Below are 24,652 nucleotides of genomic sequence, written 5' to 3'. Positions count from 1 at the left end.
AGAGGTCAGAGCGCTCAACATGTTGAACCTTGAAGCAGCAGAAGAACACCGGGTGCCACTCCTGTCAGCTAAGAACAGCAAACTGAGGCTACTCACCAAAATTGAACAAGAAAAACGTTGCCTGGTCTAATGAGTCTTGATTTCCGCTGCAAAATCCAGATGGTAGGATCAGAATTTGGCGTAAAAAACATGAAAGCATGGATCCATCCTGCCTTGTTTCAACGGTTCAGGCTGGTGGTGTAACGGTGTGGGGGATATTTTCTTGGCAGCGTTTAAATGCCACAGCCTACCTGAGTTGATCATGTCCATCCATTTATGACCACAGTGTACCCTTCTTCTGATGAATACGCGTCATGTCACAAAGCTCAAATCATCTCAAACTGGTTTCTTGAACATGACAATGAGTTCACTATATAAGGCCTCCACAGTCACCAGATCTCAATCCAATAGAGCAACATTGGCATGTGGTGGAACGGGAGATTCGCATCATGGATGTGCAGCCGACAAATCTGCAGTAACTTCTTGATGCAATCATGGACCAAAATCTCTGAGGAATGTTTTCAGCACCTTGTTGAATCTATGCCCCGAAGAATTCAAGCAGTTTTGAAGGCCAAAGTCTTGCTACTAGCAAGGTGTCCCTAATAATGTGGCCAGTGAGTGTATTTTGAGAATGACTATCTAATTTCTGAGTTGGATTATTATTCACCTCTTAAAAGGCTCAAAGCCAGGTTAATTCAATTAACTTATGTAAATGATCCTGGCAGGTTCCACTGAATGCTGTATTATAGAAACAGACTCACCGGGGGAGCAGAGACCCCCATCGATCGGTTCTGATCTGCGTACCTGGAACCTGTGTAAGTTGTCATTATCTAAAGTGCCAGTGAGTATTCGGGTATTTGCAATGAGTTTCTAAATCTGAGACCCGTTCATATCCAGTGTTACAGAGGAGGCAGATGAAACTTTCTTAGACATTACAGATTATCCGTGTAAGAGTTCAGTTTTATCTGATTAGTATTCACACTTTGTAAATCAAAGTCAGTAAGATTACGCTGGTTGTAGAGCTGGAAGAACTTGCTTGACGTTGTTTAAAGGAGCAATATGAGGCAGGCTTGTGTTACAGCAGCTCTTCTGGTCCTGGCTCACCTATTTACTGAAATCTTTGCAGCAACAACCAAATTTGAAGAAATAGATTTCAATTAGGAGTAAAGATTCTTCTGATTTTGACACAAATTAAATATCCAATAGCCGTGTATATTTTGCATATGATATTACACTGGCCTAACATTGATAAAAAAATAAAAAGTCGGCACATCAAAGCTCCAAAATATGCAAAAAAAAGTAATAGTGGACTCACCCACGGGTTATGCTTCGAGCACACAGGCTTGAAACGTAACTCGTGTGTGAGTCCAATATTAAATCTTTTGCATATTTTGGAGCTTTGGTGTGCCGACTTTTTTCTGTTTTTTATTATTTCTTTTGTCGAGCACCCAACCCTGAGCATATTTTTGCCAGTGATGTGCGTGCGTGCTTTGGTTTTATTTTTTTTATCTAACATTGGTTAACAAATTGATTTGACAAATTATAAATGATTTAAAGGGGGGGGTGAAATGCTCATTTTCACTCAATCTCCTGTTAATCTTGAGTACCTATAGAGTAGTATTGCATCCTTCATATCTCCAAAAAGTCTTTAGTTTTATTATATTTATAAAAGAAAGATAGGCTGTACCGAGTCTTTCCGGAAAAAAACGAGCGGCTGAAGGCGGGCCTTGTGGGCGAACCTAAAGCTGTGCTAACGCGCCGAGCTAACAACACACAGAGACATTTGAAGCAGTTTTACTCACCACCTGCGGTTCCAACGCACGACCGACCGCGAACCTTTATCATTGTGACTGCTCGATCCTTAAGCATTAGACGATCTGCAAATCCATCGATCTGGGCTTTGTTTATAAAACAATTATCGTCGAAATGCAGGGAACAAACAGTCTTGCACAACCTCCGTTTATGCTCTGAAAAAAACAAACTCCATCCACTGTTCCCTTAACGCCGGGTTCTTTGGGAATCTGTGCAGGGTTGTCTTGCCCTGGCAACCAAAAACCCACTTCTTTGGTGACATTGACTTCCCAAAAGCCGAGCATAGCGCTTTGATGGGCGTACTGCTTTCGCTCTCTCGCTCTGGTCTACGGTTGCGCCCGCGTCCTTCCGGAGAAGTGCCCTTAGGACCCGTATAAGGAAATTCCGCTACATCTGACGTCACACATGCCCACACTCGAAAAAAACTTTCCGAAACTTGTGACAAACCGGAAGGAGCATTTTTGGAACAGAAATACTCCTTCAAACGTACAATTTAATTTTTGAAATTTTTTCCATGTTTAGCATGGTAATCCAACTCTTTAACAGTGTAAAAAACTCAGTATGCATGAAATAGCATTTCACCCCCCCCCCCCCATTTAACAAAGATTTACTAATGATCACACAAAAAAAAACTATAAATGTGCTTTCCTGCATGCACATGCACAGCTGAAACCCCTGAGCTGCTCATAAATCAATGTACCAGCTTGTTGCTTTTTGCCATCCTATACATAAACATGTACAGTACAAACATTTCAACATTTATCCATCACATAAACAACTCAATCTCTGCTTTCCACAATACTTGTGCTACTGTCGTTGCTAAATCAAGCACATGGATTTATGGTTTAAGGATTTCTATTTCATCCTTGAAAGCAGCTCCTTTATTCTAATCTATAATAGTCTCAAATTAAGTCTGTTTCTATCATTATTCTGAGTTCTGTTCAGTATGTCTTTGGTTATCAGATATAGTGTATTTTTTATTGTTATTTTAGTATTATATAATCTTCAGTTTATTACTTTATTTTGAATATTTCACCATGGCTTTCCTGTTAGTCACATGCCTTATTGGGAAATAAACTCTTAAATCTAGCACTGCTCCTCCTCCTCCTTCTACCTGGCCCATACAAGTTCTTCTTGTTCTCACAGAAGAATGCTGTTGTCCCATCAGATTAAGCATGAGCCGCAGTCGTGGCCAGTCCCGTCCCTCTCTGGCAGTCGGCAGACAAGATTATGTAATGCTGGTCCCTTAAATGGTTTGGCAATTGCCAAACACATGACATATGGTCTATCAAAAGGCTGATTTTAATATTTCCTGTTTAGATGCGCTCACTCTAAACTTCTCAAGATGTTGATGCAATGAAAAAAAAGTGGCTTTCGAACATTTATTTTGGTTGAATCCACTGCCATATGGTTTAACGTGGCTTTCTTCTGGACCGGGGCCATTCGCGAAAACATTGGCATCACTTTTATCTCACTCTCTCTCTCTTTCTTCTTCAATAACAGCCAACACATACCAGCAGATTAGAGGCCCCTATAGTCCTCCCTACCCCCGGTACTTAACAATGGTGTTAGCTGGAGCCATACAGCTGGTCCGGCCCTGGGTGGATCTCACACACAGCCTCAATCTGAGCAACATGCTTCCTGTTACTGGAATTATACTGTAAACACTTGCTGTTTATGGCTGGAAAGGATAAATCTGACGTTTGATCAAATCAACACTTGGGCGGTTACCACTCATTTACATAACACGGTAAAAAATTAGAGGGTCCTTGTTTAAACGGATGAGACAGGATTGAATAACACTTTTAAATGACATTTTAGACGGACCTGTGTGTTGGAAGTAACTCTGCTCGCTGCTTGGAGTTCTCTGTTTGGTTTTGACTGCTTGCCCAGGCCCACGCTGTGAAAGCCAATGTGCATTCCAGCTGAGAACATTCTGCTTCGTATCCTCCTCCTTCTTAAATCATTCTCCTGTCATAGCGTTCGGAATTATTTGCTTCTATTTTTCATTCCAGTTCATCCACGTCAGTGGACCTCAAAGTCATCCTCTCTGCTCTAGCCCTCAGAGGGATCTGAGAACGGCCGCCACCTTTTAACCCGAAGAACTGAAGAAGATCTAGATGGAAAATACATGTCGGTCTCTTGTAATTCAGAGTTTTAAAGTCCAGTTTGACAAATCAGCTATTATAAATCAGCGTGGTATATATACCGTCAATCATTGCAGCTTGCAATTCATTGACAGCGATGCAGAAGTCGTAACTCACACAGAAACGAGAGACAGTCCAGTATACTTTGATATATAGCATCTCCATTAAATGGTGTGTTCAACATCTGTTAGAAGACCAGCTGGTACCCAGGAGAAATAGCAAGCAGGGGTTTCTTTTAAATTAGCCTCTGTTCTCTGTACATGAGCCTAGCTGGATTTGTTGGCCCCTTTTATCTCCCTCCAGGTGTAACTTTAAAATGACATAAAAAAAAATAAAAATCTAAAAGTGTTTTATTGTTATAACTTTATTTGCATCAAATTTAATATTTAAACGTTCTGGGGAAGAGTATTTGGGGAACACCAGATAACCTGTTACACTCTCAAAATAGGAAGTATAATTGTACCTTTAGGGGTACAATGGCTTGTCACTGGGGCTGTTCCCTCAAGGGTACAATATTGTACCTTAACCTTTAAAAGAAACGGTACATACTACATATATGTAGCTTTTAATGCTTTTTGACCCTCAAAAAGGTACATATATGTACCTTGAGGTCCAATAATAAGCCCTATGGGGTACGTTAGTGTAGATTGTACCTTGGGGGACAGAAATGGACTCCTACTGACCCCCTATTTCTGACAGTGATATACTGTAAGTGTAAAAGTCCGTTAAAGTTGCAAACGACTTTTCTCCAGTGTTGTGACGTATTTCCCAATATTGAACAGAGGGCAGGGTTTTACTCTAGTGCTCCTCCTCTCCATCTCTCACTCATAGCAGACTAATGGTTTGAGGGGAGTGGTTAAGCGTTTCCCAACCCAAGCCGTCAAACCTACATCATCAGAGAAGGAACGCCATTCCAGACCGGAAGTAACTTTTCAGACTTTGATTAAAGATTACGACGGCAAACATATTTTTTTCTGTGTATTAACTTGCACGGATTAATTTTTCACCACAAGACTAGTAATATGCTCTAACAAAGTAAATAGGGTCAATTTTGATTTCAGTTGGACTTTAACTGTTCACCATAACTAGCAATATCGCAGAGCAAGTAAAGTCCTTTCTCACGAATCACGATTATGGCCGACAGTAGCCACAGCTTTGCTGCACGATTCAGACCAACAACATGCAATCATATATACAACATAACAGTTCACTAAGCAAGACGTTAATATTCAAAAACTTAATATGGTAACACTTTAGTTTAGGGTCTATTTCTCACTATTGACTTGTTGCTTATTAGCATGTATATTACTAGGATTTTATTGCTTATAAAGCATTAAATGGCTGTTTATTACTTATAAAGCACATATTAATGCCTTATTCTGCATGAACTTATTCTACATCCCTTTATCCTACTCAATATCTAAACTTAACAAATGTCTTACTAACTACTAATAAGTAATTAGGAGTTTATTGAGGCAAAAGTCGTAGTTAAGAGTTAGTTATTTTAATAGTGAAAATTGTGTGACCCACAATATTGCCGGTTACTTTTTCTGTTTTTGCTACGCCAAAGAAAATAGTTGAACGAATTATTCAAAGGATCCACTTTTAAGGACCGTCACTTCTTTGGTCTGTTTATGAAAGCGAAAACACAGGATTTAGCAAGTAACTAAGTAACACATTTACTTTTAAATTTACAGCAAAATATCTGAGTTACTTTTTTATGTAACGCAAGTTACTTTGTTTTTCCATTTATTAACTGGCATCTCTTCAGTCCCCAAATCATTTTCTCGTCTTACTTACTCGTCTCACAAAAACAGATTCAGCATTCCTAAATATGAATAAAAACAGTAAAATGCAAACTCAGAATACTATAAAAACCTGCAATAATTAAATATGTTAACCCCCTGTGGTGAAAATCAAGCTTTTAATGTTGTTTATGTGTCTATGTGGTGTTTTTAATATGCTTTAAGACAAACCGTGTGCAAATTCACAAGTCAACACCATTGCGGAGTATTTTCTCCTTAAAACATTTCTCAAAAATGCGGTTTGAAATCGCAGGTGTTTCTGACGTCACAAACTACCTTGTAACCAATCACGTCAACGTGTGATCATCAACGAGTGGAGCTCTGAGCTGGTGTGAGTGAGTGGAGGCGGGGCTAATTTGCATATTCACAGAACCTCATATAATTGAATGAATCAGTTGAGCGAATGATTCAAATGACTCACTTATAAGAACAATCATTTATTTAGTTCCTTAATGAATCAGTGTGTTTTTAAAAGAGTGAATGAACTTATTAGGACAGTAACTTGTTTCGCTTCAGAAGGAATCAGTGTTTTTGAACAAATCTTTCTATCAAAATCTTTAAAATTACCGTAAAATCGTAAAATATTTTTTTATGGAATTTTGCCGTGTTTATTATAAATGATTTATCTGTACACATCATTCGTTTTTTAATTCATGTGCCCTTGTAATCTTTAATCAAAATACTTTCCCCTCGCTTTTGCAAGACGTTTCTTGCATCTTTTTACTTCTCTGATGATGTGTTTACTGGCGTGAGGGCGGGACAACCTGTCACTCACATGACATCACAACAATAGCAAACCACAATGATCCAATCCAATTCATTCCTAATGGACAAAATCCCACCCTACATTTTTCCTGTTTACTTTTCCAGAGAGAAAAGAATATCGCAACTTACATTTCATGCCAAGTCTAATCAAAATAACTTCCCCTCTTGCAACAACATCTTTTCTTCTCTCTGATGATGTGTTTACTGACAACCTGTCACTCACATGAGATCGCAGTCCACTTAGTGTTATATTGATGTAACCTGCATAAAGAGTCCCTGAAAAATCCACACCACTAATAAATATACTAACAGTCTTTCTGGAACAGGAAGATCCAAACAGTTTTTTTGTGTGTGTGTGTGTGTGTGTGTGTGTTTTTTTAAGTGATCCAAACAGTAGAAAGTCCCAGCAGCGTTGGACTACATCAATGCTCTTGGAACGCCATTCAGCCAATCAAATTCGAGTACTGGAACTAGCTGTTGCATAATAAGATTTACAGTTTTTATTTTTTAGCTGTGCAGATAATGATTTTCTTTGCAGACCTGCAGTGTAAATTAAAGTGAATGCTAATAACGTTAATTCTAAATTATGTTCAAATGCTCCCGTGGGCTGCAGCAGAGTTACTGTACAGTGAGAAATGTTTATAGTGCATCCATTTGCATTATTGATGGGAATGAGGCTCATTTGAATATCACTGGACACAGACCCAGCCTAGTAAATCTACAAGACTCCGCTGACTAATATGTTTAATTAGAGGTGATATATTACAGCTTATTAATTATTTACAGAAACAGCAATCATGTCTGCAGTCATAGGGACAAAGAAAATGAGGATCCGTAGAATAAAGAAGGTGAGGTAATGAAGGTGCCAAAATAAAATGGAACAAATGAGAAACGAAGAGCTGGTGTGCAATGCCGAGTATTCCGCTCTCTGTCCTTTCTGCCATGACGTTTCTCGGTATGTGCCGTAGATCTGAAGGGAATGCAGGAGGAGAGACGTGAATCCGATATCCTTGAGCGGTTAAAGGCCTGTGTGCCTCCGAAACCGCTGTGAAAGGTGGACTCGGCACTGGAGAAGAAAAGCAGCGGCCTCGCAGGGATTAGCCACAGGAGATTCCCTGTGGATAGCTGTCCCTTTTTTCCCAGGGACACTGTAATATGATTACTCTGTTGTTTGCGCCCGGTCCAGTGGTTAAGCACTATGGAGAGGACGGTTCGGCCACCTCCAGGATGGACAATGAGAGAATTTTTTGGAGGGAAAGTTGGAATTCTGCTTGACTGAGGACAGCTGGGGTCTTACACTTAGAGAGGAGAGATGAGGAAAAAAAGTGCCCTTTTCTTTAGCTGAATGAAAGGCAGCTGTATGGTTGCTGTGTACCACTGCGATCAGCAGAGGTGCACCAGGCAGGGTCAGCAGGGCTCTTTGGATCTCTACAGAGGCCCCGGGCTCCCCTCCTGCACCCCTACTGTTACACAGAGGAAAGGCATTCTCCGACAGACGTCATCGCAAATGTTTATCTGTACAAATAACAAACAGTTTTCCTTGTTGCCCTTTTGAAAAGCTCCGGGACGTGTTGTTTGCGAAAAATAAATACTGTTGAATTTCGTCACATGTGTTTCACTTCATTCCAATTAGTGAGTGTAAGCACACACAATCCAAGGCAGCAACCAAATGTAATAGTTTAAGAATCGGGGTCTTGATCGAAGCTGGTTAGAGCTCTATCATGCTGCTATATATTTAACCTCTTATTTGAGGCCTTGAATGATGGAGTGTGTGATTTTTTATTTTCTTCAGGCGCAAGATTGCTGTGAGCGCAAGCCTTAGTCAGCGCGGTTTGTTTGACAGGCCTGTCATTAATCATCATTGGCATTGTTTAAACTGTATTGAGTGTCCAGGTCTTGTTCAACACGGGGACAATAGTTTCTCAAAGCTGCTTCAGACCTGAAAGAAAGTTTATAAAACTTCCACCCAATTGAAACTGCAGGGAAGCTCCTTTTAAAAGGGGTTAGTATTCATTAGAACACTCTGGTTAAGGGCCCAGGCCGCTCCCATAAAAGGAGGCAAACCACCCAACAACCCTGATGGGAAAGTGCACCTACTGTATGATGGACAGCACATTCTCATCACTTCTGATCATTTTGAAGCAGCACAAAGGTGCTTTCTTTCCTTTCATATAAGTGATGATGTCCTGCCCAGTGCTAAATTTAATCCGAGTTTTACTACCAATGACAGTAATCAAGAGACATTTTTCTATTTAAAGCTCTTATGATTAATGACTCTTATGAGTGTATGAAATATTGAGATGACCCCCTGAGTACCTTGCAGATTCAGATCATTTGGTATTATCAGTCATTAGGATCAGATGAGCCTGTTATGGGGAAGAAAAGAAGATTGAAGAATAAAGATTAGGTGTATGGGACAGAGGTCAGTAATGAAGAGACGTCGAGCACACGTGAATCGACATATGATGTGAAAGAATGACTATCTGTAACTCAGTTATGAATTGAATTTGTGTCAATGAAATGTATGACATAATCATGTCAGAACTACAACATGAAGACTGATGTACGTGTATATGTATGTGATATTTGTTTAATAAATTATTTTATATTTTTTCTGTTATGTCAATTTAATGACTTTATATGTTCATGTTAAATGGATAACAGCATCAGGGAACTACAGTAAGTTAATTTACTCTATACAGAAAAACTGTAGAAGATCTAACCTTACATAAAGTGTAATTTTACCATACCTTTTTTATGTAAAAAGAGCAAATCATCTTATTATTTAAACTGAAAAGTCGTAAAGTGACATTCCCAGAATTCCCTGTGTGACACTTCAACATTGATGGTTTTTAACTGTATTTATCGTTTCTTAGTTTGTTGTTATGTACATTAGGGTTTTATCATATGTTGTTAAATGAATGTTTATTGCATTATTTGGGTGTCATGATGTGTTATGGTGGTGTTTAGTATGTATGACACTGTGCACCTTCTATATATTAACCTCAGATTGTGGAAAGGCTACTTGTGATGAACTTTGATCATCATGTGTCTTTCTCTTAACCTCCAGTGTTTTAATGGTGGATGCAAGCATGTTAAAAGTAAAAAAAAAAAAACAGATTAAAATAGCAACATGTCCTTGTTAGTTCAGCAGAAAAGGTCCGCTGGACTTACAGTTTATAATGTTCTTTTGTTTGTCTTTTTGTAAATGACCGTTTTAAACTGTAAAATGCACTGTTTTTTTTTTCAGGAATATGTTTACATTTCACCACATTTTTACTGAAGTATTCTGGCAACCACAACAGGTTTTTTTTTTTTTTTTTTCTCGGTAAGTCTGCATCCCATCTTGCAAATACAAAATAATAATCAGTGGCTGGAATGTGTCTGTCCAAATATATAGAGCAGTCAGAGATTGTGAGATCTGTGACCTCTGAGAATGAGATTCTTGTCACTTGAAACCAAGGTTTACCAGCACAGTTCTATTGTTCGGCCTGCTGATACCACATCAGTATTGATCAAGGGATCACCTTGTCATCTAACCAAACCGGTATGAGGCTGGAGGGAGAGTGGTGGCAAATATGCACTCAGTAGAGTAAACGGCTCTGTCAACGTGACTATTTCAATCCATTAACAAAGAGAATGCCAGCCATTCTTCTTAATGAAAAGTGTGATTAAGTGGTGTTTCTAAACAGATTTAAGATTTAAAGTACTAAAAATTTCAAACAAATACAATAAAATCAATTGCATAATGAACCTATGTTATTTGGAAAATGTCTTAAATGTAAGCCCAACTCTTAACATTCAGTTGGCTCAGATATGTTAGCCTTTATGCATGATAGCATACCTACGGGATGAAAGGTTTCAGAAGGAATGTTTAGCCATGCACAGGGAGGGGCATTTTGTACAGGAGAAAATCCAGCCAAGGTCAGAGGTAGGGGTCAGAGGTCATGGGGGCAGACCCCCAAAGCACAAGACACCCCCAGGATTAAACAAGTGTAAAAAGAGCCTATTGAGTCAAAGCCTTGAGTGAGATTCACAAAGATCCACTGTTAGCTCATATATACCTCTCATGAGCAAAACCTTAAGGGCATGTCAGTACCACACCCCAGTACTTCACTAATGATGATTTATATATGCGAATTTGAACTATGTGGATAATAGGCAGCAAACATCTAGTGCATTCAGAACCATTTCAATGGTGTTATGCATCGTATGTGTACTTGCATATATTCAATTTTAAGTGTCAGCAACTGTATGATGCAAAGCACTGATGACCAAGGCCAATGAATTGTACATAAATGCAATTATTTTGGTAAAGAACATCATCTCATGTATTTTTATAATGTGTGACTTGACCAAGGGGTTAAGTTTTAGAGTTAGACTGCTAAATATGAATCATTTTAATGTGTGCTACATATAAACATATGCATTTTATACATTCTTGGAATTACTTTACAGATTTCACTATTTTCAAACCTGTGTTGGCTTGTGCTTTCCACTTTTGATTATAAAAATGTCTGTATAATTTCAGTCTTATCCAGTAAAATGTGGATTAGATGGAGATTAGGGCAGTGTCTTTGTATTTATCCCCAAGTAAGCCAGCACACAGCATGCAGCTCAAAGGTGATGGCACTCGATCTCCCATCTCCCGCGCAGATTCTCCTCTGTTTCCCTCCATTTTCAGGCTGTCATGCTCTGCAGACAGGCAGGAGAAATTGCACTGAAAATATGAGTGACAAATAGCTGATGGCAGTTGAATGAGAACATTCAGTTTGCCATTTTTTCTGAAAGGTATAGTCTGCATGGTTTATTTTGCCTAATACTATAATTTAGTCTATTTTGTATTAAATTCAGCATTTATCATTCTAACAAGATATGCTGTTGACTATAAAAACATTTAATTAAACATTTAAAAAATGCATGTAAGATTCTGAATGACTGAATAAGTACAATTTACAATAAAATGAGTGATATTGTCTGTATATCTATTAAATCTTTTTTAAAACATCTTGAATCTCATGTGTCTGCCATTCAGTAATTAGAATCATTTCTCTAATGATCAATTTCTTTTCTCAAAGAGGATAAACGACTTTTAAATAAAAAAAGAGCTTGTCTTTAAGTAATTTTCACAAAGGAACTGAGTTAACTATAGCTCATGGCTGTCATACTGTTTTATGGATTTTGTTTATTGTGTTCTTATTGGTAACACTTTACAATAAGGTTTTATTAGTTACCATTAGTTTACTACTTTAACATGAACTAAGAATTAACAATACCAGCATTTACTGTCTTAGTTAATGTTAATTTAGACATTTACTATTAAAATCAAACGTATTTGTTAACATTAGTTATGCACTGTGAACTATAACATGAACAAACAATGAACATTTGGATTTTTATTAACTAACATTAAAACAAAGTTAACTTAAAAAAACATGTTCATCATTTGTTATCACATCATTTTTTTTCTTTTATCAAATCAGCTCAGCTAATTTACATGGTTCATATTTTAAGTTTCTGTTGATTAAACCAATCTCCATTGTATTAACTCATTTTTTTTTATTTCAATGAACACATTTTTTTTAATGCAGCCAGGTTACTTACTTTTTTAAGTTACACCAACAATAATTTTCTACAGTGTGTAACAAATGTGTTGCTCATTGTTAGTTCATGTTAGTTATAATGCATTAACTAATGCTACTAATGTAAGACCTTATTGTAAAGTATTACCTTATTATTAGTATTTATTTGGGTCTATTTATTTATTCTGAGCAGAATTAGAATCTGGTGTTTTATTGGCTCAAACACACAAGAAGAAATTTGGCATGGTAACAAAAGTAGTCTAAAATCTTCTAAATAAAGGTTATTTATTGGCATATAGGGCTCCATGAAGAACACTCTTATGGAAACTTTATTTTTAAAAGAGTAGCCTACTCAGAAATGTAACAGCTAGACGAGAATTACAGTACAAAAAAACATTTACGTTTACTAACATAATTATACAGAACTTTGCTTACATGAATGTGTAAAAAATAGTGGATTTTGCACATATTGGTTTGCAAAGGTAGGCTATACATATGAATGTACATATCGCACCGAGCTTTAATATTTCAGTCGGAGCAGAGCTCATTGAGAAGAAGTTAGTCGGCTGTAGAAGTAGTAGCAAAGGTGATGATGCTTGAAGGTTAATGATTAAAGTCCAAACGCTGTGATAGATAGTGTCCCAGACACGCTGGCCTATATTCGACAGCCCCCTAGGTGTCTCACTTTAGCAGTGTTTGTCAGGACTCCGGCGAGGATGTGCGCTGACGTCACCGCAGTGTTGATTTGCTAAGCGGCGAGCAGAGAGGAGTTAGTGCGCGCGCGAGAGAGAGAGCGGGTACTGTGAACTGCGTTACTATGCTACAGTCCTAATAACCGCACGCTCGGAAGCCAAACGTGCAACACATGTGAGGTGAGTACAGGCGCGCACCTTTAAAACACCCACAGCTCCTGACATACCCCTCTGTCTGTGTGTTTTCACTTTAGGGAAATGTTCACATTGAGAGATAATCCGCGTTGTGTTGATCAGATGTGTTTTGCGCTGCATCACATCAAGTTACAGTGTTTCTACTGTTGCTTCAAGTGAAGGTGAATTGTGAGAGTGCGCCGAAAAAGTAAAAGCGTGGCTGTCAGCGTTGTGCAGGCTCAGGGCAGCTGATGGATATGGCTGTTTATGTTCATCTTTACACATGTGGAGATGTTATGTTGACGTAAGCGTGTGTTTTAGTATTCGGGGGACGTGAGGTCTGCTCGCGCACCAGACAGTGACGTGCTTCCATGTGCTTTATTCTCAGCGTGACCGCTTCAAATTGAACGTTCAGACAGTTTAAATATGCCATAACTGAAGAAGTTTGTCGTTGATCAAACAGCTATCGGGTTTTTGATGATTATTTTGGTTGTCAGTAGGTCTGATGATCATTAAATCAGCGCCACCATGGAGGTGCGTGTCACTGTCTTTCAAAATGAATTGAATTGTATGGTTTTTGTTTTGTTTTTTTAAGTGAAATTACTTTTTTGTATTTCCTATGCTTGTTTTATTCCAATATTGAAATAAATTAGTAAACCCAAACGCTATTTTGCTTGGCCTCCCGATGTGTATCTATATGAAATTACAGGCGGGTCCTTTAACTTAACGTTAAATTGATTCACGTGTGAACAGTCGAATAATCATGAATTGATCAGTCAAATGAGCTCTGCCTGGACTTTTCATTGATCTTTTTTATCGTATATGAGGTAGATAGCTGTAATCACAGCAGTAGTTGAAAAAAAAGGAATATGTATTGGTCGTTTCTTGACTGTTGTTTGAGTTGTACAGTTCGCGTGCGTGAACTGGCGTCATTAGTGCTAGCATCTCATCAGTTAACTGCACTTCAAAGAAACCGTATTCATTTCTCACTTATTACTCGTCCTCCTGTATTCTCAGGTAATTTAAACGGCGTCAAATCCCTAGAATAGATTTATCTCATGTCGTCTTTTATCATAACTTTCCCTTATTTGCTGTCAGAGACGGTACATTTACAATGAAAAAGCCCGTCATTCACCGCTAAGATCATAGTGTTTGACATGAGGACCATTAGCCTGCTCTTCTCTGGTGAGGCTTTTTGTTGATCAAATAAAAGTGGGAAGTATTACATGTCTGACTAAATCTCCCGTTTCTTATCTTCTATTTTAATGTATGTGATAATGTTATTAAAGGGGTGACTTCCTCTCCGCTCTTACCAAATGTTACCGGTGGATCTTCCTCGGATTATGTTCACTCAAAAGTGATCTTACTCAAATGCCACGGGAATGTTTTTGTTATAATATAGTGTTAGGTTGTTGAACAAAGTACATTTTAAACGTCAAAGTATAGCTAGGGTGTATTTTTATTAAGTAGCCTAATAAATTGTGATAATGGTGAAGTTAAATATTGTAAATGTAATGATAAATGGCCAACCATGAGATTTTTTGTAAATTGACAAAGTACAGTTTTTGTGCGTTGATGCTTTATCTTTTAAATATGATATAGCTATCTGATAAATCAGAAAAATGACATAGCCTATCTGTATATAATTTACATGTTATGGAGCATGGACGTGTATTTTAAATAAAAATGGCATTTTGATGCGTTTTAGGAGCTCTGAGCTGTTTTGTGTCATCCTCTGTTCCAACTATTCCTGGCAACAGCTTGCCTCACTCTCCATGCTCCGCTCAGTATCCCTGTCTGTGATGAGAATACTGAATAAGATGCCATTTCATTTCAGGAGGCTGTTGATGGGCTTTGTGAGGCGAGCTCGAACACATAGAAACAAAGGCTTGATTACTGTCAGCCTTTACTAGCACTAAAGCCAAGTTTCCCCAATTCTCATGTGGGCCACTTGTCGTTTTGGTTTATTTTGTGCGATTTGACAGACTTGTGGTCGGATTTTGCACTTGTTTCTTAGGAATCTGTTGCTGAAATATTCATAAAAACAATTATTTCTTTTTAACAGAACAGAGTGCACTGTAAATATAATTTATGGCATTTTTTTTTATAATGGGAAAATTAGAATGATGGATGTTAATTTAGAAACAAAGAATAAACATTGAGACTTTGTTGCATCTAACTGTGGGCCTCTTTCATCTCTTTCTAGATTGACCTTATCTTGTTTACAAAGATAACTGAACAGACTGCTACGTGGAAAGAAAGACTCATGAGTTGGCCGTGTGGATTTCAGAGACGTTATGGATTTGACTAAAATGGGTATGATCCAGCTCCAGAACCCCAATCACCCCAATGCCCTGCTGCACAAGGCTAATCAAATGCGCCTGGCCGGCACACTGTGTGACGTGGTCATCATGGTGGACAGCCAGGAGTTCCATGCTCACCGGACCGTGCTGGCCTGCACCAGTAAGATGTTTGAGATCCTATTTCACCGCAACAGCCAACATTACACTCTGGACTTTCTCTCACCAAAGACCTTCCAGCAGATTCTGGAGTATGCCTACACTGCCACGCTCCAAGCTAAAGTGGAGGATCTGGATGACCTGCTGTATGCAGCAGAGATCTTAGAAATAGAGTATTTGGAGGAGCAATGCCTGAAGATACTGGAGACCATCCAGTCCTCAGATGAAAATGACACTGAGGTCAACATGAACGATGGCGGCAAAGAAGACGATGAAGAACGCAAGGGACGGCACGGCAGGAACCTGGCGGGTTCGAAAAAGCATTCCGTGGAGGAAGGCGGCTACGTGTCGGCTGCCCAGCAAGCACTTGGGCTGCCAGGAATGGTGGATCAGAGTCCCTCGGTCTCCACCTCCTTCGGCCTCTCCACCATGAGCCCAACCAAAGCAGCCGTGGACAGCCTAATGAGCATCGGCCAGTCCCTCCTGCAGAGCACCATGCACCCCGGCGTGGGTGCCGAACATCCCCTGCATGGCAACTCCCACCCCATGATGGGAGAGATCAAGACGGAGATGATGCAAGTAGATGACAGCGGAGAGCATGAGAGCTCTAAAGCCATGGAGTCCAGCGCCTCCAGCAACGGCGAACGCAGCGGAGAGTCCGACAAGAACCGCGACGGGCCCGGCACCCCTACCAGGAGCAGCGTGATCACCAGTGCCCGTGAGCTGCATTATGTCAGGGAGGAAGGTGTGGGTGACCAGCAGGCTGAGGTCAGCCAAATGGGCTTGGAGGCCATGGCGGGGATGACCGAAAAACACTTGGCGTCACTCTACGGCATTCCTCCCAACCACAAGAATGAAGCGATGCTCTCTATGCCCGCCTCCATGGCCTCATCCTTGCACATGTCCCCAGCCCTGGCCATGTCCATGGACTTCAGTGCCTATGGGGGCTTGTTGCCTCAGAGCTTCATCCAGAGGGAGTTCTTCAACAAGCTCGGCGAGTTAGCTGCCGGGATGAAGCCTGATGGCCGCGTCCCGAACGAGCGCTGCAACGTGTGTGGTGCCGAACTTCCTGACAATGAGGCCGTGGAGCAGCACAGGTAAGCTGCCGTTTTCATTTTGTACATCAAGTTGGTGTGCGTAAAAGCATGTTGTTGTTTTTGTCTCCACTGGCAAAGGCAGGGTCCCTAATTCAATTAGTTTACCGCGCTCTGTGAAACAAAGGACCACAAGGTTCCCATTTTTAGAAATGCTTTTGATTAAAGAACTTGGTTGCAGAGAAATGTTAGTGGAAGATGAGTCATGATGGTTAACTGTTGATTGCTTATCATCTTTCATGCTGGAGGTCAATTTGCTTAACACTCTGCCTGCGGTGGATATGAGAGAGAGTGATTGCAGAGCTGATTTACGCACGTATATGTTTTCCTCTTGCTCTGCCCTTATCAAGAAAAATTGCTCTTCAGCTTAAATAACATTTGAAAGGAGTGAGGGAAAAATTGTTTCAATCAAGTTGCAATATAACTATTTGAAACAGTTTAAAATGTTGCATGAAGAATCACTCATACAGTTAATTCATCTTGAAAATTAATGTATTCTATAAACAGAAAATACAGTATAAATTAGGTGCCAATTTGCCAGTAGTAATGTTGACAATTTATAATAAAAAAAAATTATCTGTAATTTTTTTTTTATGAACATAAGAAATTGGTAAAAAACATTAATTATAGGCTTTTGACATGCTCAGTAGTTCAGTAAATGTGCTTGCAAGTTTATATTCTTCATCTTTACTGTAAGATGTCATTTTCAGATATATTGCCATAACTGCGCACACTTAGAGACAAGGCATTCCCAGTGTAGTGAAGAGAAAAAATATTTTTAACTTGGTTCCTTTAAGTGGGCTGTCTGTTTGTCACGGCTCCCAGGCGTTGGGTGCTGATCACTTCCAGGCCTGTGTTGGTGGCTGCCTTAGTGGTCCTGGAGAGGCTCTGGCTGAGCCCATTAGCTGCACCTGGAGAGGAGGCAGGCTAATGGGAAGCAGCCTCCCCACCTACCCCTTGACCCCCATGGTGTGGCCAGTGATGAGTAGGCCAGCCTGGGCCCCAGCCACCCGGGACAAGGAGGGCCTTATTAGCTTTATGAGTAGAGCAGACTGTCCAGCCCAGGAAATGAGGAACTGTGTGTAGGACCTGGGCCGACCTCCGCAGCGTAACCTTTTGGCCACTTGACTGGCCTCTGTTTTTTGTCAGTGTGACTTGTGGGGGTGTTACAAGGAGCTGACATGAGGTGAGGAAATCCACGGCAGACGTTATCAGCTTTTGAAGGCTGTAGCCGCACCCTTGTTGCACAGAGTGTTGCTGTCGACTAGACAAGGCTTGCAGGATTCATACGTCGAACTTATTTGTACAATATTTTAGAACTGGACAAAAAAATTTACATTTATTCAATTTGTCATAAGATCCAGCAATATTCATAGTATAAAAGCTATGATTGTTGTTACTGCACTTAAGAAACGGCTTATGACTCGAATGAGGAGCTGAATGTGTTTATTCTGTCATGAAGGAGGCTGTTCAGTTGCTGCCTAGCGGAGAGAATTTTGATGGGATAAAAGATAAAGTTAAAGTGAGCCAGTCATGCACATCTTGGAGTCAATTGCTGTGAGGTGCAATAAGATTATAGAGCAGCGACTGTATGAAAAGGCATTGAGGGAAAACAGCACATGTGTCTCTTCTGAGAGATATTGATTATGTAGGTCCTGCCGTAGTCTGCAAACCATAATACGTTATTTTGATAACTGCGTGAGTTTTAGTGCCGCTTGTTTAAAGGATTTCAGTAGATCCGCATACTGCGGGTTTCCTAATGACAGGCCCAGGATTGAGAAAAAAATGGTTTGAGCGTTCGTCCTTAATCTGTTGGAATGCACAACGGTGAAAGTTCATCTGAGGATTCAGTTTCAGTCCAAATATTCATGCGTCTTTGGAAGTGCTCAAGATGGCATTAATAAATCCCTCTTAATTACCTTCATTATTCACTGAGTGAAAAATGTTCATTCAACCTTATGAACTTTAAGGTTGGTGTTTATCTTTCAACAGAATAATTGACAAGCCGTGTTAATTTAAAAGTTCTCTGTGCTTGTGAAACATCGAAGTAAGCGCGTTGGCATGTCAGATGTTGACTAAAAAGGATGCAGCAGTTGTCGAAACATCCAGTGACATGTAATTGAAGTAGTTTTAAAGCAGCACTGTGTTGAGATTGAGATCCAAATTGTTATTTGATTCGGTACATTAAAGGTTCTTAAGATGGTCACGTTTCAGTTTTAATTTACATCATATCTTCACAGTATTAAATTCACTGCTTCAAAAAAACATTCTAAATGCCGCATGCCAGTGATAATAGAATCTAATGTCAAATCATAAAAATTCTGATTATATTAGATCCTTCCCAATTCTTATTTTAGAGATATCGGTTAGATGTACTTATCTTGGATAAGGAAACCTTACTTTCTTTTGAAGTTGCAATGATCTTCCTTTTTTTAATAAAAGGAATGAGTGTCAGATTTGCCATGGTGAGGTTTCCTTTTTAAAGTTTTTTTTTTTCATCACAGCTCTTGACGGCTTGCAGCAGACGGGGCGGCAGCTCTTGTGACTAATTACAGATTATTTTGCAACATCTTGTGCCAGGGTTCCAGCCATCTCTAGCTCTCTACTTGAAAAATATTTCTATTTGAGAGTTCATTTAGGGCAAACAGGTCAAGCTAACGTCTGTAATTGTTTCCAGATTAGGCGCAGGGTTTTTCTGCATGTAGATGTGTGTGTGTGTGCGCGCATTTGGGAGCGAATGCATCAGTAAGTGCTTGTTTCCTGTATAAATTTAGTTTGCTGCATTCATTCCCCATTGCCCTGGGTTATGTCATAAAGTTCTGAATATGTGCATCGTTTCCAAAACCATGCGAGTGTCAAGACTATCCTATTAACTAGACCACTGGAGTAATCTTGTAATATCTGGAGTAGATGAATGTCTGAGGGTTACCTAAATGAACATGTTTATTTGTATTTCAACCACCCAGAGTTCCCTACAGGAGCTAAATCGAAGCACGGTAGTAGATTTTTTTTTTTTTGTAGAAAAAAAAATGTACATTTTGCCAAGGAAAACAGTTTGTGGTCCTTTGACGCATGGAAACTTATTACAGAAATACTTCAGCAACCTGCCAAAAAGAAAATAATCAACATGCACAGCATCGAAAAAATTCAGAAAGAAAGAGGGAAAAAATACTGCATTTTATCCGCATTCTTTGGACCATTTGGACCACCGTCTATGTGAAAGAGATTGACGTAGATCATTTTTGAAAGCAATTGATGTTTGGTTCTTGTTTATGGCAGACAGGTGGAAGACGGTTGAACGTAGTCAAGTTAGCATAGGTAGTGCTAACTGTGGAGCTAGATACGGTGTTTAAACAGGAGGCAGGGTCTTATCTGTGCATATCAGAGACAGTGATAACCCTGTGCTCTCCTTTCCACTATACCAAGAGCAGATGGGGATGATAAGTCCTCATGGTGCTGCAGAACGAGATAACACCAGGCTGCAGTGAGGTGAGAGGCACCTCACAACTTTCCTTGTATGCTCACAAGTGCAGCTGAATCTCACCACATAGCTGTAACTCTCCTACCACGGCTGTTCCATGGATATCTGACAGCATGGACTTGATGTTCCGTTTGTGTTCTGCTGCTGTAGCGTTAAGCAGTGAGCCGCTATAATATGGTGTATTTTGTTGTCCGCCCCTTGAAATTCAGCAAATCATTTTTGATGTTACCAAAGTCTCTTTAAGGAGATAGTTCACTCAAAAATGAAAATTCTGACTGTCACCATTTATTTACTCTCATGTTGTTTCAAACCTACTTACATTTTTCTTCTGTGTAAAAAAAAAATATATAAAGCAGGGCTCTCAAGTTTTACCAAAAGCTTGGAGTGAGATCACATGCGGTTAGGGGAGGAGCCCTAATGGAGCCCCGCCCCCATATGTCCCCGCCCCCCAATTTGACCCATTGTTCATAATTAACCAGCCCAAATTGAAATTATAACAATTGGTAAATCTGATAAATGACAGAGCAATTCATCACATCCAATATACTCATTAATGTTATATTTCAAAATTACAAATAAGTTATACAAAAATATAACAAATTGCTCCAAACAGTTTGAAAAAACAAATCTTTTTGCATTTTGAATGTGTCTAGTCAAAATGGTATAATTATTTATTGTGTGGTGCATGGGACATTGTGAACAAATGACATATTAGAGTATTATTAAGGTGTGTGTGTGTGTGTGTGTGTGTGTGTGTGTACACAAGAGTACACACTCCAGCTTATGAAATGTGTTTTGTGTTTGAAAAATACAAATGCAATGGCAATGATTAATGTATGTTTTCACAGGATATAAAATATTACCCAGAGCACTCTGCTTTAATACATGTAGCCTTAATGTAACTAGAAAGACTATTAATACAGAATAATATATAATTTAAAATAAAATAAAATAAACTAATTTAAATGTATTTAAAATAAAATGAAGAAATACATCTTCATTCCTTCCCATACCCACTAACATTCCCTTAATTTAAGAAAACGTAAGCTAGCCAAACTGAGCCAAAGCTTCTGGCCTGGTTGCAGAGTAGTTGTAGAGTTTTTGACTGCAACAATAATAATGTATACGATGGGCTATATATTAAATGTTCTAGCCTAAAAATGTTAGACGAGCTTTCTTCCAACTTACCTTCTCCATCACGACGTGTGTTCACGCGATGTTGTTGGTTACCTAGTAACGAACGTACGGTGGCCGAGAATGTTCCGTCAACTTCCGTGTGTTCGCGCATCTGTGTTGCCTTGTAACAAACGCAATCTGGCCGAGATACGTGCTGGCGGCAGGAAACTTCACTTTGTGTGCCTGCGCCTCGTATACAACGTTATATATAAAGCTCGCAGGACAACTTGGTTGACATTGCCTTTTCAGCATGAGAAATACACGGTGTGGCGTGTGAGCGTGTGAACTGGTTGAATTGCGTGTGTCTCACGCCCAATGCGTGAGACTTGAGAGCCCTGTATAAAGCCAGCCAAAACGGTTTGGTTACAAACAAAATATCTTGTGTTCTGTAGAGGAAAGTAAGTCCAGTGTTTCCCACAGGATTTTGTTAAACTAGTGGGTGGACCTTGGTCCCTCTAGGGGTTAAATTAAAAAATCTGGTGCACTTTGAGAGTTTAAAATTAAGAGCTCCAAACCATGTTCAGTGTGTCTGAAAAAGTTTGTGCTTTGACTTGTACCTGAATCTTAAAGAGGACTCTTATTTTTAGTTGTGGTATAGTGTCTTAGTCATTACACTACATACTACTACTACTACTACTACTAATAACGTTCTAATATTATTCCTATGACAGTAACAGCCATATATTGTAAAACAAATACGCTGAAAAATAAAATAAACTTTCATAATTAGTTTTGTCCTAAATCTTATCCATGCAAGAGATAAACCCGCGAGATTTTATTTTGACGTAAACTGCAGTCGAGCTTTTATTTTGGCGGAACACAAGTGTACAAACGCTATGGGCAACTATGCAAATGTGAAAATGTGTAACTGTGTTCCCAAATGCACACTGATTTCAGCACATGCACAGTTCACTGCATTCATTCACTGTGAACTGACATGCGGAGCTGAACACATGAGTGAAGGGCGCACTTCTCTTTGCCCAGCGCAAACAGACAGTCTTTTGATAATGACACGAAGACTTATTGCGCTTTCGATTTTAGTTTGACAGCAGTGGCGCAAAACATGACATTAAAGAGCTTTTATGTTATTATGAGAAGTTTAGTATAGTATATTTTAGTATAGTTTAGAAGCATATTTTTGGGCTGCTACAGTCTAGTTAATGGATGGGAAGCACTGAAATCTTTTTGTGGCAGTCAATGTTAAAATTGTGTTTGGTCATAACAAATAAATCAATGTAGGGGAAACAGTGAAGTCATTCAGGTTTGGAACATCATGAGGGTGAACAAATTTTTAGGTGAACTCTCCTTTTAAGACAAGACCATTTACCACAACCATCTTGGTAACACCCCTGGCCAGTGGTTTACTGTGCAGGGAATATGCTTACAAGCACCTATTTAGGACTGAAATTTCAGTTATTAAAATTGCATAATATATTTCAAATTGGTAATAAATTCTGTCAAAAAGTGGCTTTTTTTTTTACACAAGTTGTCAAGATTGCTTTTTATAAAATAAATGCATCATTCTTATGCAGTTGTTAAGCCAAGGGGAGCCGAAAATGGCTTTTGATTCCGTAGTGTCATTAAAATGTTGTGTGAATGTGCTAAGAACAATACAATTACAAATAATAATAATAATTAATAATAACAATAATATTGCTAAAATTATATAGGCCTAATAAGTCTTTAGGTCAGAACACACCACAATTATCAGCCATCGATGAAAATCAAAAGCTTAAAAACATTGCTATCATTAATGTATGTTCCTTAAGAGAAATATAAAGCCAATAAATTAATATAGTTGATATACCATTATAAGAACTGAGGTCGATTCAGCTCTCGTCGTGTCTGAGAGAATTAATGTGCCGTGCCGCGTCAGATGCCTAAAGCTCAGTCAGCTTCTACTTTCACTTTCGGTGAATAATTGACTATGGTTTGAGACTCATTCACCGGCATAATTTTGCAAATTGCATGTGTGATATCCACTGTGACGTGACATTTTTCTTCATCACCAACTCCAACTTTGCTTGCAAAATGATAGAAAAAAGATTCTTTTTTTTGCGAGATAATAAAATGAAGTAAATAAGTAAAGTCATGATCAAATAAGTAAACTATTACAGCAACCCCCCCACCACACACACACACACACACACACACACACACACACACACACACACACACACACACACACACACACACACACACACACACACACACACACACACACACACACACACACACACACACACACACACACACACACACACACACACACACACACACACACACACACACACACACACACACACACACTCACCCACACCCACCAGCGATAAAATCATGTTCTGGCAACCTCACAGGCTAACAATAGGTCTATGAAAAGATGACTATGGAACACATTGCCCAACACTAATGTACAGGCATTATAAAGATCCTGGAAAGACAAAACCCTGCAAGATATTTTTGAACTTGGACAATTTATCCATTCAGCTTGCCTTAACTGTGAAACATCCTCCATGCCAGCTAATTTGATAGTGTGGTGTTTAACTCTGGAGCTGTATTGTAATTAAGAATGATTGCAATTAAGCCAAAGAGACTTCAAACAAGTGGACCCTTCACTTTGTCAAGTTAGCCAATTAAGTTTCTAAAACTCCTCATGGCTGCTCTGAAAATGGGAATAATGCCCTCCAAAAATGATTTGGACATTTTCATACATTTCTATAACAAGAAAATCTGTCTTGTTAAAATTATGATTCTCATATCTAAAAAATTTGAAATGCTTATTTTATGTTTGAGATGAGTTTTTTTGATGTTTTAAGGATGAAACTGTGAGAGTCACTGCCTAATTAAACCTACTCTCTTTCTCATCCTCTATCGTAAAGAAGACAGCTAGAGGAAATCATATAGGCTAAGTAATGTGAATTCGCAGGTTTTCGTACTGTTGTTAATTTTATTTTACAATTTTAGTTAGCGATGAGTGAACTATATAAAGGGATGGTTCACCCAAATATGAAAATTCTGTCATCATTTACTCCCCCTGAAGTTGTACCAAACCTGTATGACTTTCTTTCTCATGCTGAACACAAAATATGATATTTTGAAAAATGTTTGTAATATATGGGCCTATATGTGGGGCACCATTGACTTCTATACTATATGTATATCATTTATTTTCATTTATTTTCTATACTATGGAAGTCAATGGGCACCATAACTGTTTGATTCCCGACATTCTTCAAAATATCTTCTTTTGTGTTTTTGTGAGAAAATCATACAGGTTTGAACAACTTCACGGTGAGTAAATCATAACAGAATATTCATTTTTGTGTGAACTATCCCTTTAATGTCTTTAAGAAGTCTGTGTATCTGTATTTTTCAATGCTTTTTGTTTCAGATGCTAGTATTTGTCTATGCAGCCCACATACGGCC

At 39.0% G+C, this 24,652-nt stretch overlaps 1 protein-coding gene across 2 annotated transcripts in view; it reads left to right on the top strand.

Annotated features, from left to right (window-relative positions):
• Positions 1-12,860: 12,860 nt before the first annotated feature.
• Positions 12,861-24,652, top strand: part of zbtb16a (zinc finger and BTB domain containing 16a) — a 109,149-nt gene continuing 97,357 nt past the window's right edge. For both annotated transcript variants that reach the window (XM_081390189.1, XM_081390188.1), the window contains exons 1-2: positions 12,861-13,022; positions 15,223-16,572. In XM_081390189.1, the coding sequence (XP_081246315.1) occupies positions 15,314-16,572 (1,259 nt within the window). In that variant the 5' untranslated portion in view covers positions 12,861-13,022; positions 15,223-15,313. The remainder of the gene's footprint in view (positions 13,023-15,222; positions 16,573-24,652) is intronic.

Source organism: Scardinius erythrophthalmus (genome assembly GCF_964197995.2).
Source record: "Scardinius erythrophthalmus genome assembly, chromosome: 17".
Classification (NCBI taxonomy): Eukaryota; Metazoa; Chordata; class Actinopteri; order Cypriniformes; family Leuciscidae; genus Scardinius; species Scardinius erythrophthalmus.
Note: the sequence above shows the minus strand (reverse complement) of the source record. Positions and strands in the feature narration are given on the sequence as shown.